This window comes from Antrostomus carolinensis, unplaced genomic scaffold (assembly GCF_000700745.2).
Source record: "Antrostomus carolinensis isolate BGI_N321 unplaced genomic scaffold, ASM70074v2 scaffold12106, whole genome shotgun sequence".
In the NCBI taxonomy this organism is placed as follows: Eukaryota; Metazoa; Chordata; class Aves; order Caprimulgiformes; family Caprimulgidae; genus Antrostomus; species Antrostomus carolinensis.
In genome coordinates this window covers 63,375-77,196 of record NW_010322548.1, presented here as the reverse complement: position 1 = coordinate 77,196, position 13,822 = coordinate 63,375, and the positions used below count along the sequence as shown (strand labels likewise).

The following is a 13,822-nucleotide window of genomic DNA, read 5'->3' as shown; positions in this document are numbered from 1 at the left end:
GCGCCGGGAGACTCAGCCCAGCGGGGAGCGAGGACCTGCCTTTCGGGTTGGGGCCGGGGGCTGGTGCGGGAGCAGAGTGATCGCCGGGGGGCTGGCCTGACAGCCTCCGAGAGCCCCCAGTTGGGCGAAGGGATGAGACCGGAGAAGGGGCGAGCACAACTCCCCGCCGGCGCTCGGCTCCGCTCCCTGCCGCAGAAGTTGGGGTGTAAAAGCGGGAGGAGGCTGGTGCAGCGCCGGTGCGTCTCGCCTCCGAGCCCTGGCCCTGGCGCCCGAGGGACACGGTTTGCCTCGGAAGCTGCTGCTCGGTTACCGATTTTTATACATCTTCCAGCAATACTGTGTGGGAGCTGCCTTAAAGCAGGATAGTAGAGGATTTTTTGTATCTACGAACAAGATGTAGGCATTTTTTGTTGCGGCCGAGCAGTGAGGCAAAGACAGAATTAAAAAGAGCAAGAGTCATTTTTACCTATTTTATGCATGGATATGTTTATGCATATGTGTCTTTTTATGTATATAACACATTACATTAGTGAAAGTTTGAGGCTCCCCATGCTATAAAGGTTGAAGGAAATCCAAATGAGCAAAGCAGTTTTAGTTCTCCTTGCTCTGTGTGCAAGCAATTTAAAACAACACACACGTATGATTTGAGCCTATTGCTAACTGCAACAATTAAAAGTGCACTGTTTGCATACTTCTGCAGCTTTAGCATGGTATCGAGTACACCTTTCAGGTCATCACTTCCACGTGTAGTAACAGTCCTGGTCTTTTCTGTTGCATGTGTTTCTTTTTGACATTCTCCAGGTAACAGAATCTTCCCCAGTCTTGATTCCCTTGCCTGTACAGAGATATTATAATGTTTTTGTTTGTTTGTTTGTTTTAAGTGTTACCAAAATATTATTTGTGTTTGAGTGAGATCATAACTTTCTTTTAGGTGCTATCTCCTAGTGCTTAATCAAGTAGTGAGAATGTCTCTATTTTTTCTAAAAAACCCATCCATTTTCACCTGTTAGAGGTCGGTAGAACTTGATACTCAGTCTTATAATTTTAGTCCTTCTGTGCAAGGTTGTTTTGATGTGTTGCAAGTAATTTATATAAAGAAAAATACTTTAACATTGACATTAGCTACATCAAAAGGCAAATTTGCTGTAGTGACTCCATCTATTAAAAAGTACTTGCCTACAGTAATATGACCTTGCAAATGACATCGATAGTTAATATGATTGTTAGTCATTAACAGTATTATTATATTCAAAAATGTAAATTTGTTGCCAGAATCCACATGTTTACTGCTTTGTTTTTTTCTTTTTTTTCTTCAGTGTTTTCACATCTTGTATAAAGTGGTCATTTAATTTTCATCCTTTAATCTTATACAGAATTTTTAGTTTGCTTCGTTTGTTAAAATGGACTTGAGGAAAATATAAGTTGCGTTTTGTTTTTTTGTTGTTTTTTTCAGCAAATTTATCTTTAATTCTATAGTAACAGAATGTAAACTACAAAAAGCTGATGGAAGTAGTCTCTAGAGCTTACTTGTTATTCAGATATACCAGTAAGCAGACAAAAGTCTCATACTTATCCCACAAATTTAAATCGAAGGTTTCTTATAGGACAAAGACTTGGTAAGGAATAAACCTCATTAATACATTTTTTTTTTCTTCTAGATTTGTCGGCATTAATGCATCTGACATAAACTACTCAGCTGGTCGATATGACGCATCAGTTAAGCCCCCATTTGATATAGGATTTGAAGGTGTCGGTGAAGTGGTAGCGTTAGGACTCAGTGCTAGTGCCGATTATACAGTGGGTCAGGCTGTGGCCTACCTGAAAGCAGGTTCCTTTGCTGAATACACAGTTGTGCCTGCCAAACAAGCAGTTCCTCTGCCCTCTGTGAAACCTGAGTTTCTGACTTTAATGGTAAGTGGTGCTACTGCATACATCAGTTTGAAAGAGCTGGGAGAGCTGTCTGAAGGCAAGAAGGTTCTGGTGACAGCAGCAGCTGGAGGAACGGGCCAGTTCGCTGTGCAGCTTGCAAAGGCAGCAAAATGCCATGTAATTGGGACCTGCTCCAGCGATGAAAAGGGTGGTTTTCTGAAATCCATTGGCTGTGACCGTACAATCAACTATAAAACTGAAAATGTTGAATCTGTTCTTAGGAAGGACTACCCCGAAGGTGTGGATATAGTGTATGAATCTGTTGGGGGAAAGATGTTTGACTTGGCTCTTAACTCCTTGGCTACCAAAGGGCGCCTGATAGTTATTGGGTTTATCGCTGGCTACCAAAACCCTACTGGCCTCCAGCCCATTAAAGCTGAGTTATTGCCAGCAAAACTGTTGAAGAAGTCTGCCAGCGTCCGGGGTTTCTTCTTGAACCATTACCTTTCCGAATACAAAATGGCTCTGAAGCACTTGCTCAAGATGTATCAAAAAGGAGACCTGGTTTGTGAGGTGGACTGTGGAGACATGTCTCCAGAGGGCAAGTTCACTGGCTTGGAGTCTGTATTCCGTGCTGTAGATTACATGTACATGGGAAAAAACATTGGAAAAATTGTAGTGGAATTACCTCACTCTGTCAACAGTAAGCTGTAAAAACAGAACAATGATATAAATCAGAAGAGAGAAAATGGGCACTTTATGCCTCAGAATTACTAGAAACATTTTTTTTTTTTTGAGCTTAGTAATGGATATTATATTAAAAAACAGCTGTAAGGTGTTAATAAAAAGTTTTGTGTTTTTTTTTCTTTTCTTAAAAGTGCTTAAATCGGTGGCTGTAGCAAGGACTTAATGGACCCATGTTTGATTCTGTCGCTTAGGCTAGCGTGAGACAAGAACATTGTTTTTGACAGAGTAAGTCCTGATGCAGAGGCAGTTTTAGTCTGTCAGACTGGTTTGATAATACTTATATATAGTTCAGCTCAGAAAAAAATAATTCTTTCAGCAATTTTGATTCTGTGGTTTAAAAATAAAATTGTTAGAACAAGACTAAGTAAAGAGTCGTATCTTGTGGTTGCTCTATTAATCTCTTGAAGTTTCTGGAAAAAAGTATGCGCTTCATTTTTTGTCACAAACACGATAATCATAATTCAGTTGCATCATGGATCATAGTAATATTCCTTGTCTGGTTATACAGGGAACATTTATCCTCCAATTCTGACATGTCAGTAATATTAAGAAAAGCAACTTGACTTTGTTTTAATTATGTCTTTAGTTAAACTATGAAGAACTGTGCAATTTTCTTTTAAATCTTTAACTACAAGTTGCAACATAATCTCATTTTCTTACCTTTTCATTTGCTACTGTTACTGTTAACTGTCCCATCTCCCCTTCAGTCAGTATGACAAGATTATTGGGGTGGGATTTTGAGCCATGTTCACGTGTGTTCAGGTTCTGCATATTTTTTGAGGATTTAATAAAGTTTAAAAAGCTATTTAAATATTTGTGGCATTTATTCATATTGATGCGGTTCTTGCTGACTCACTCCTTTGTAGATAATGTCTGTGTTGTAGAGTTCTTTGACCAATGATTCTTCATGTGATTTCCCATAATCAGGCTGCTGCTTCTACTTTTACTGAGCAGTGCTTCTGCAGAAGCCCGTTTTCAAACAGCAAGACCATTTTAAATCTACAGTCACAGTACCTTGTAGACCTGCTGATGCTCAGCCGTAGATTATCTAGTGGGTGCAGTTAAAAGGTTTTGTAAAGTTTTGAAAATTCTTCCTCACTTAACAGATATTATTAGTGGTACATAGAGTGGGAATTCCAGCTAGAAGTGTAATATTTTCCAGAACAATAAAATACTTTAAACTATGCATTCTCTACATCTTTTTTTCCGTAGCAAACGTTTAAGATCTTAAAGGCTGATTTTGCCACGTCTTTTGAAATCTTATACATTTGTATGCAGTTGGAGAGTTGGAAATTTCCTAAGATCATACACCTAATAATAAATGTAATGATAGACTGATAATGTCTAGGGGTTGAAGGAAAAAATCCAGGGTAAACTTAAATTTTGGGCATTATTCAGGACTGACTACACGACACTTTTAAAAGTAACACTTAGGAAAAACTTACATTTTACTCAGTAGTACAGGCAGAAGAAAAAGTATTTTTAACTTCTATTTAACATATTTTTATTGGGGTTTTTTTGTGCATATGTCATTAGCATCCTGAAGAATCGTGTGCAACAAAGAACTGTTCTTTTTTGGGGCCTTGTATGAATACTTGGTTTAGTCCCACTTTTGAGGATTTTGGAGAAAGGCAGAATAGCTTTTGAGTCTTTGTTACCATTTCCCTTTCTCTCAAGCTGAGCATCAAACCACTGTGATTTTTGTTTTCACTAAGATTTGCTGTTAGAAACATACTCCTCTTTCTTTTTTTCCCTTCTGATATTACATATATTGTGGTGTTTTGTGTGTTTTGCATAACTGGAAAGGTATACTGGCCCTCCAACTGGATGCTAGAAAGATGCAAACGCTCAAGTACCATACAAGATCAGAGCATACAAAGTTCTCACTATTTTATTCCTAGGCATATGGTTTCTTTTCTTGTTCAGAGAAAAGGCTGTGCCCTTGGTCAATAAATGCATCTCAAGAAAAAAGGCTGCTTGGGATGTGCTAGGTCAGAAAAAAAAATACAATTGGTTACATTTGTGATATGCACAGAAGAGTTGCATGGGTAACAATTTTTCTAATTAAGTTACTGCAGTCAAATGCCAAAACCCATCCAAGTGGCCCGATGTTCAGAGTCCAGTAGATGTAGGTGTTTCTGAGGCAGTGAATTCCAAATGTTTTTATCATAAAAAAAGATTCTTGTAACAGGATTCTGTTTGGACATACAGCATTCTCCTTTCTTTCTAATATGTTACTTCATATGTAACACTGAGTAATGTGACTGCCCTGGGCTCTTTCACTGATCAAAATAAGGGAAGAGAGGAACCTTTGGAACGTTCATGTATTCAGATCTGACATTTTGTTGGTTTTAATTTTGGCTTCAGGCTTATTATTTGGCACTCTCATACTGATTGCAGCATTAATAAAAATTTTAAATTTGTTATATGCAGAACTTGTATGGCCAATGTACTAATTTCGTAGCCCTTTCGGTGTTTAGGTTTGGCAATGAATGGCCATTGGGCTTGTCCTTTGCATGAAATGCCTGTGTTAAGCTAAAGGCGTAGCTCAGGGTAGACATGGTTGCTTTTCCATGAATGACTGCAGAATAAAGAAGGAATTTTTGGTTTTGGAGATACAACTTCTATCGTTTGGATTGCTGAAAGGGAGCATTATCGATGGGGAGAGGGTGAAAAGTGTTTCAGAAACGTGCAGATACAGCTTTTCTGCCAAGATTCATAGCAGTTTTGGGGTTGCGAGGGGAAAAAGCCAAATTCTCTTTATTTAAAAGTGTATTCTGCAAACTTACAGTTATGGGAGCAGGGCTAACTTCGAATAAGTAAGCTATGATGGATTTAAATAATGTTTAAATATTAGATAGATGGGAAAATGTATATGGCATGCACACACTGAGAGGTTTAAATGATGATAGGACATTGAACATACAAGGAAAAGAAATACTGTAGAGTCACAGCAAGGGATTAATAACAATACACTTAATATGCTTGCAAAAAGGTGTATTAAAAGCTGTGTGCACAGTGGGGACTTAAATGATTAAAAATAATAATACATTTGCCTGGGAAGTACTAAGTATACTATATGCAGAGAGCAGGGATTTAAATAATAATACTATTAATAATAGCAGCTCATTGAGATGTGGTTGCTAGCACTACATCCTAATTTTACCTTTCTAAATGAATTTGCTACAGAGGAATCTGGTATTGTTTGCTGAGGCTAATAACAGAATTTCCCTTTCCTACACACATATGCTTCCATGGAAAAACAACAAAGAAGTAGATGAAGAGCTGGCTTTTTTCCCGAGTCTGTCACATGTGTGCATACGCACGCGCGTACGGACACACACGTACTCACTCTCTCCTGGCCTGCAACCCTCAGCACATTTTACAGATATGCTTCTTACTTAATTGCTATGCTGGAATCTCCTAGTACCTTTCTGAATTAAGTCAGATTTCTACCAAGCAATAGGTTGCTGTATATTTGTACACGTGCATATGTATATTTACGTATATAAAAAACGTATATATTTAATAAGTGGATATGAATGACTGCTGTGTCATGTAAATACATATAATTACAGTCTCTCAAGGAAAAGTTTGCAGTAGTGTTTGCAGGTATTATATATATTCCTACTTCTGTCTGAGGAGTAAAGAAATTTTTCCACTGAGTAACTGTTAGTATCTATTTTACAAGATTTACTCATTTTCAGGTACCTAATGTAGCTGCTAGCATGCATGCACAACAATACAATTTATATGGTAAATGGAACCAAATAATGGCTTCACTGAATGTTATGGCTGCACTGAAGGGAAATGTCACGGTAAATAGCTGCCAAATTATGGATCATGCCGAAGTGTCACAACTGCACTAAAGACAAATAGCACTAGAGGCTATTGCCACTGTGACGCTTTTGAGTTATGAAGAAGAGGAGCAGCCTGATGTGAGCCTCTTTGTGTCATCATTATAGCAAAGGGTTACTGGTGCAGTGTACAAGAAAACCCAGTCCTATGTGGTGGCTAGTTATTAATCTGTTCCCTTTGAATCTAACAGCTGTAGCAAACCAGAAAATCTTTTCCTTGCTTTATGAATACATATACACACACACAAACAAAGAAAAACCTGCAGGTTTTATGAATGTAAATGTGTACGGGAAATGACTGGTAATGGAAAAATGTTGTAATAAAATAATCTAATCAAAGAATATTATTAAATTTAACATCATATGTGTCTGAAAGCTTTAGTTGCTTCTTATGCAGATAGATGTGTGAAATATAAGCAATAATGCACTTTCTCTCTTTGTAAAGACTTGAGTAGTAAGGACATTACCAACTAAATTGCTTCTTCTAAACTGAAGTGTGTCCCGGTTTCTTTCATTTTAATGGGAGGGTAATAAAGATGAAAGACTAACATTTTAACTGATGGATCCCTTAAGCTACAGAATCAAAATTTATTACGTTTTGAGGGAATATGCTAAATCTTGAAATGTGGAAAGAAGCAGGGAAATCCCAGGTAAAAATAAAAGTAAAGTAACCTTTTTTTTTTTTTTTTTTTTTTAATGTGACACACTTTTATGAATGGAAAATTACATACTGCTGAAGCTGAGACAACAGTATTTTTCTCTCTTTGGGGCAAAAAAAAAAAGGAAGAGATATTTGGAGGGGAAAAAAAACAGATTTGAAAATGGAGGGCCATCGTTCAGCCAGTGGTCTCTTCTTTCTCGGATCACTTTTCAAACCCTGCCGGCAGTGTTCAGGGAAGTGAGTTTGATACTCTGCACACTATTGTACACACCACAAATGTACCATCCATAATACAGCACAATTGTCAGTTGCTGTTTTACAGAGGGGCCAGGGCTGAACAATCATGGTGGATAAATTACTTTTCTATTCTACAGCAAGTAGCCTTCCTACCATGTGAAGCTTAAGGTCATTGGCAGGGCAGCGAGGGGGAAGCTTATATATTAGTTAACTCTAATGCACTAATAGTGTTCAGATAGAGGAACTAGACCAATTAATTACAGTTAGGTTTGGTCTTCAAGATGGGGCTGATGACTAGAGAGTTACTGTGTTGAGATACATACATATATATGTGTGTGTATTTTGCTTTCTTGCTACTCCCCTTCTCACTACGATATTCCTATAGATAATTGGTTTATTTTGTGGGGGTTTTTTAGTATCTGTGTTAAAGCATTGAATATTCATAATTTCAAGCATCCAGGTTTCAGAAATAGGAAAATATTCTAAAAAGATTTTTAAACTGTAGCAACACAATCTGCTTACATTTTTTACAGTATAGTCTAAAGGGGGAAGGGAAGAAAAACCTGTCAAAAATTAAGTAGAACATCCTTGAATGGCAATTAGCGTGCCCAGAATTTATTTTATGTACAATGCAGTGGCAAGTAGCTGCTTCTTATTAAATGAAAATCCTGTATTATGTACTTCAGGAACATTCCAACTAATGAGTATGTAATGTCCTTAGTATAACACAGAACTTCTTTTTGCGTTCACAACCACAAGATGCTGGAAACTTGACAAATGATATCATTTAAGACAGATGCCTGCCTTAGGGACCTGTTTTTTGGCTTCCTGTTTCTGGTTTTTATTTCAATAACATTTGTAATTGCCACAGGATCTGTACCTGTGTAGTGTTTTAACCCCTTCACATAGACCCTATTGCATTAACTCCTTGGGTAGGCACTCGGGAATTGTTTGGTTTTTTGTTTGTTTGTTTTTTTTTCCCCTCCCCAGCTGATGTGTTTTTCCTGCCTCTAAGAAACACAGATACGCATGTAAATAAAAGCTGGGCCTTATTAGACCAGATTAAATGGTAACATTAGAGGGGGTAAACACTTATTGCGCTAGCTGTGTTTTACTGGTGCAAAAGTACATGTAGACCAGGTCCAAGGCAAAAACAAAAAGCTGCCAGGTATGGCCTGCTGATTCTCAGTGAGTTACAACAAAATTCTGTGTGCATGACATAGGTGCACAATACCTTGATCTCAGTTCTACTTGCCAGTGTACATTCCCTCTCCTTAAACTCACGTGCATTACTTAGGTTATAGGGCAGGATGATTTTTGATGTCACTGCAACTTGATGCTGGTTATAAGGGGCATTTTGGTGGTGCTGGTGCAACACGAGTTTTAAGTCCAGCCTCCAGCCTCTAGTTGTAAGTCTGTTCCTCCAGCAGCACCTGCTTCGGGTAGAGCCGCTATCACAGGACAATAGCAGTTTTCAGCTCCCTGGGCTCTCAGCACAGATCCTGACAGACTGAAAGAAACCTTCCTGCAATCCAGAGCAGCCCAGGGGTTTTGGTGGTAGTTTATGGCATGTTCTCTCTCTCTCTTGCTTTTTTGCAGATCTTACAAAAAACATTACAAGTGGGCTGTGCATGAGAAGCTTATATGGTTCTGCATAGGGGAGTTTCACTTGGAGATGTTACTAAATCCCACATAGTGCTATAGTAACAAATAAGGGCTTGGAAAGAGCATGAGTTCTTGGCACCTATTCTGCAGGTGAGAATTTTGTACTTGTCAGAAGCACTTAGCTCTGCTGGACTTACAGTGCTTTCTGGTGTCACTTTGAAGCAAAAACTTTACATTCAAGCCTTCTATCACAGGACATGTTGTCTCATTGCACCTGTACTCTTAGGCCAAGTTTATCCTGTGAAGTGTCAAGCAGCCTTATCTTTCTTTAGAACTGGAGCTGAGGACACTGAAAACCTCAAGAAACGTCTTGGTTTGCTACAGGATCAGACAGCACATCATACAAACATGCCTTCCAGGCCTTCAGTAAGAGAAGGAGGAGGACATCGTTATCTTCCATCACAAGAGGGAGGTCAAAAGGACCAAGCGAGTGCCAGACCAAGTCACTTCTGCTATTCTAGACTTCATTTTCAGAGGAAGTAGGCAGGCACACAAATCTCATTATGCGTTACGAGGATCTGTGCACAGGCTTCTTGCGCGCTGTCTTAAAAACCGTATCCCTGAGGGGCTAATTCACAAAGGGAATAGAAGGAAAGGAAATTTGTATATTTTCTGGAAGCAGTAAGACATGACATACAGCGTGGTTCTGGCTGATTACAGCATGCCTCAGGTGAGCTGGGAGGCATGAGGCCGCAAGCCAAGTGATTTCAACCACCCAAGAAAGAGAACTCCACAGAAATGCATTGTGTGACATGTCTGATCGCTACAAAGAAAAATACTCCAACTTCATTCACGTTGGCATGACATTATTGGCATGACTGTTTCTGGCAGCCTATCAGAAAGTTTTATTTGCATCCAGAGTTTTGAAAGCCGTTTCATAATGTTAAACAAGGATAACACTGAAAATGGCTAGCTTATTTGCCCCTTGACACCTATGTGTAATCCCTCATTGAAGCCCTAATGAGGGGTTCTCCTCGGTTTGTGTTCCTTTCAAAGTAATCCTGAATACAACCAGTGTAATGTACCTTTCCGCCCTGCATAGGGTGTGGCAAGAGTAGCCAGAAGGAAGTGGATAAAGTATGTTATTTTTCATGTATTCTTAGTAATCGAGATGCAGAGTCAGTTATTGGATCATTTGACTTCTTACTGAGCTGGGAAACCTCAATCTGCTATCACAAGTGCCTACAAATAAGAGAGATATTGAGTCAGTTTCCTCTCCTGGGAATGCAAATGAGGAACAAGAATAACGCTCTTGAAATCAGTGTAAAAACTGCCTCTGAGGAGAACATGGCTCTTATTTCTCTGTTTGTGTGTGTGTTCATACTGCTGGAAAAAAACAGTTCTAACACAGATCTGCCTAACCTCAAATCGTAGTGAAATTTCCCAGTGCCTCCAGATAACTCCCAAAGTCTTGGGAAATTCAGTGTGTTCGCAGTCGCCGATGTTGTAAGAGCTGTGGTGGCAACAGCAGCAGCTTTGCAAGTTCTGAGCTCTCTGGTGATGGGTGGTAGCAAAGCAAGCCTTGCTCAAGAGAAACTGCTGAAAAGGCAACCCTCCAGTTCTCAAGTATCATTCTTCTCAAAATAAATTCAAGTATGAGAGACAGATTGTCAACCATTCTAGTTTAAAAAACAGTTCTCCTCCACCTCCAAAATTCTGAGTTACTTGATAGATATTCTTCCCCTACCCTCTCCCTCTTTCTCTACACCTCCCTCCCTACTCCCAGGAAAAAAAAAAAAAAAAAAAAAAAAAAAAAAAGTTAAGTAATCAGAGAGAGGGAGGCTGCTGGAAATGTTGCAGGCTTTTCTCTTCCTTGGCAGGGGAGAGGTCAGTTGTCCTTGTAACATGCCTAAACCTAACAAAGTACATGGAGTTTTGCCTATAGGCTCTGCAACAAAATTTGAGTAGATTTATGGCAAATATATACAGTTTCCATTTTACCACAGAAACAGACATTGGTTTTGTTTTCAATATACAAGAATTTTTTATTCTAGCGAGATGGGTGGAAAAAAACAAACCACAAAGGACTCTTTCCACCTGTATGATTTCATTTGCAGTGTCTTTCATTCTGTCTGTTAATGCTACAGTTTAATGTGATGGAGCTACTTCTGTTGCATTTCTTCCTTTCTCGTTTGCAAAAAGCTGACATGTTCAGCAGTCACAAAACACGTGCCATGGTGCAAAGAGAAAGGAGACAAATATTCCTCCTTTCCCACAAAGCTGCAGTTGTAGTAGTACAAAACAGTTCAGCAGTGGTTCATGTGGTATGAACCAGAATCCCATAAGGTGAATGGAGGGCTGTGGATAAAAAACATGGTAGAGAAAAAGGTTGTATCTGTCAGGGCAAAAAAGGATGTTGGTGGTGGCATTGTGTTCAGGTGACTGGAGGAAAGCCAAAGTTTGTGTTTCACCTCAGATAAATTCAACAAGCAGCAACAGTTTTTTTTTCCTGTATGTAAATCAGATAAAGTCCTAAATCTAACAGCAGTACTTCACCAGTACTCTTCAGTGAGAACTAATGCCCGTGTACTTGCTTTCTAGACTCTTTTCTTGCACCTTCCTGGAATTACATCACATTTTCAACTAATTACAGACTAACGCAAGGTGGGAAGGTGAAGGCAGTGATTTCTTTGCTTCCAGAAATATAGTTAGAACTTCATCGTGTCTGATATGTATAAATGGCAGTCATATGTCTTAAAGCTTTCAGTAAACAAAATGTTGATAGTTCCTTCATGATGGCTGGGGGGGAATGAACATAGTCATTCACGCTTAAATTTCATTGGGACTTTCCAGCATAATTGTGCCACAGTACAACTAACATCCATCCTTATCCAAATGATGGAAAAGTTTCTTGGTCCTTGAAAGCTAGCCATACTATATTTTGAGGAAATACAGAGAACAGTACTTTTCCAGTGCTTTCCTATCTATCACACACTAAGTGGAAAGGTTGAACAGCCCCCAATTCTGACACTTGTACTTCAAGCAACATACGCGAAGGTCTGAATGATTTTAAAGAAACAAGCATATTTGCACTAAGAACCTCTCTTACTCCAAGAAGATACAGTCTCAGAGCACTGTGAGTGAATTAGTCTTTTTGTTCAACTCTGTATTTAAAAAACAAACAACAACCAACTGCAAACAATCTTATCCCTTGTCCCAGGGCTGCCCTGGTGCTGTGCCTAGCAGGCTCAGCTTTGCTCTGAAGCACACCAGCTCTCCATATCATGTATATTTTAATAACGACACTGATCTTCAATCAGTATTGCCCTGGCCTTCCAGTGAAAATATGCCAAAATGTCACAGGTTTCCAAATGAAATGCAAATACTGAACTTTCTGAAATTTACTGATAGTATTTTACTCCTTTACTGCATCTGAGCTGTACCAACAAGACACAACGGAAACAAGGGTTTAAGATTCCCGACAGCAAAGGTAAAGCTCTTTGCACTTGCCACTCCACAGATTTCTCAGCTGGATGGTCTGCAACACCTCCTGAGAAGAATACGAGTCCTCTGCTTGCTCGCCCACTCAGCATAATTAAAAGAAGCAATGAAATACCTAAAGTCAGGTCAGCCTATGTTTTGTCCTACGTAACTGTTTTTACACAGATGTCAAAGCAGCGGGTGCAAAATAAATACCTGGATAATAGAAACCATTTGCTTTGCCTTTAGCCACAGGCATGAGGTCTGATTTACTTGTGGCTAGCAGCTAGAGAGCATGGGAGAGCCAAGTCCCTATAGCCACCCTCACCTTTACATGCTCAGAGATAGGAAAAGATAGCCACAGTGGAAGCTGCTCTGGAGGAGACTGTCTTATTTTTCTCCCATGCCCTCCTCCCCATGCTCCCTACTGTTCTGCCAGAACAGGGAGATTTAGCAGAGCCATGAATCTACACTTACGTGCTGCCCTTTCATCATTTGGACCTTGGTGGATGTACACAATCTGGAGCAGTCTTTGCTCAAGGCAAACAAAGTAAAGGAGGAGAGTGACATTTCAGTCTTTCATTGCAGAGTCATTCAGGTCACTCGCTGAAATTATAGACACCAGCTCCAGCAATGTTAACAGCCAACTTTAGATTATTAACCATCCTTTGGATAGCAGTACATTTGTGGTGCCAGCGTGCAGAGAATTCCTCCAAATTACAGGGTGTCCTAACACAGCCGGTCAAACCACATGGACCTCTAGATGCAATAAGCAGTGTAATTAAGTCTGTTTTCTCATTTGTACTTTCCTAGCAGCACTCTCAACCACTGGATTCTGCTCTTTGCATCAGGCTATGAAAGGAGACAAGAGCGAAGGGTGCCTTAACAATAGCTCATTAAAGAGACCTCAAACATTTTCTTTTATTGCATTATTTATGTTTTGGGTGATAATAAAACAGTATTTCCAGGGCAAAGTGCACTCAAGAAACTTATTGGCCTGTAGGTGGTTTCATTTGATTAGATTTAGAAGTGGGAAGGCTACAGAAATTTATTTTACCTGCTGCTTTCCTGAAAGACCTGGGTTTTTTTCTTCCCCTCATCAGGCCAAACATTGTTAATACCACTGAGATCCACCAAACTTCATTAGCCCTTTCAAATATTTCTGGGAAAGGCAGTGACCGTTTTTTTCCCTAAGGCTCTAGAAATTCTTCTTCACTGCAGTGATCACTGGCATCCCTGATAGGATCCATTTTTTAATGTAATGACCTTGTGCATACAAGCAAACAAACATGAAGAGGACCTAAACATTTAGATTCCTGTGAAAAGATCATAAAGCTGATTTGACACAAAAGAGTCCATATTAAAA

General features: G+C 39.3%; 1 protein-coding gene across 1 annotated transcript; it reads left to right on the top strand.

The window, feature by feature from the left end:
- Positions 1 to 1,658: 1,658 nt before the first annotated feature.
- Positions 1,659 to 3,421, top strand: PTGR3 (prostaglandin reductase 3; the record flags this gene model as incomplete). Its single annotated transcript, XM_010170273.1, has 1 exon — positions 1,659 to 3,421. A coding segment is annotated over one exon (925 nt), but the record flags the coding sequence as incomplete, so codon positions are not given.
- Between the last annotated feature and the right edge of the window lie 10,401 nt (positions 3,422 to 13,822).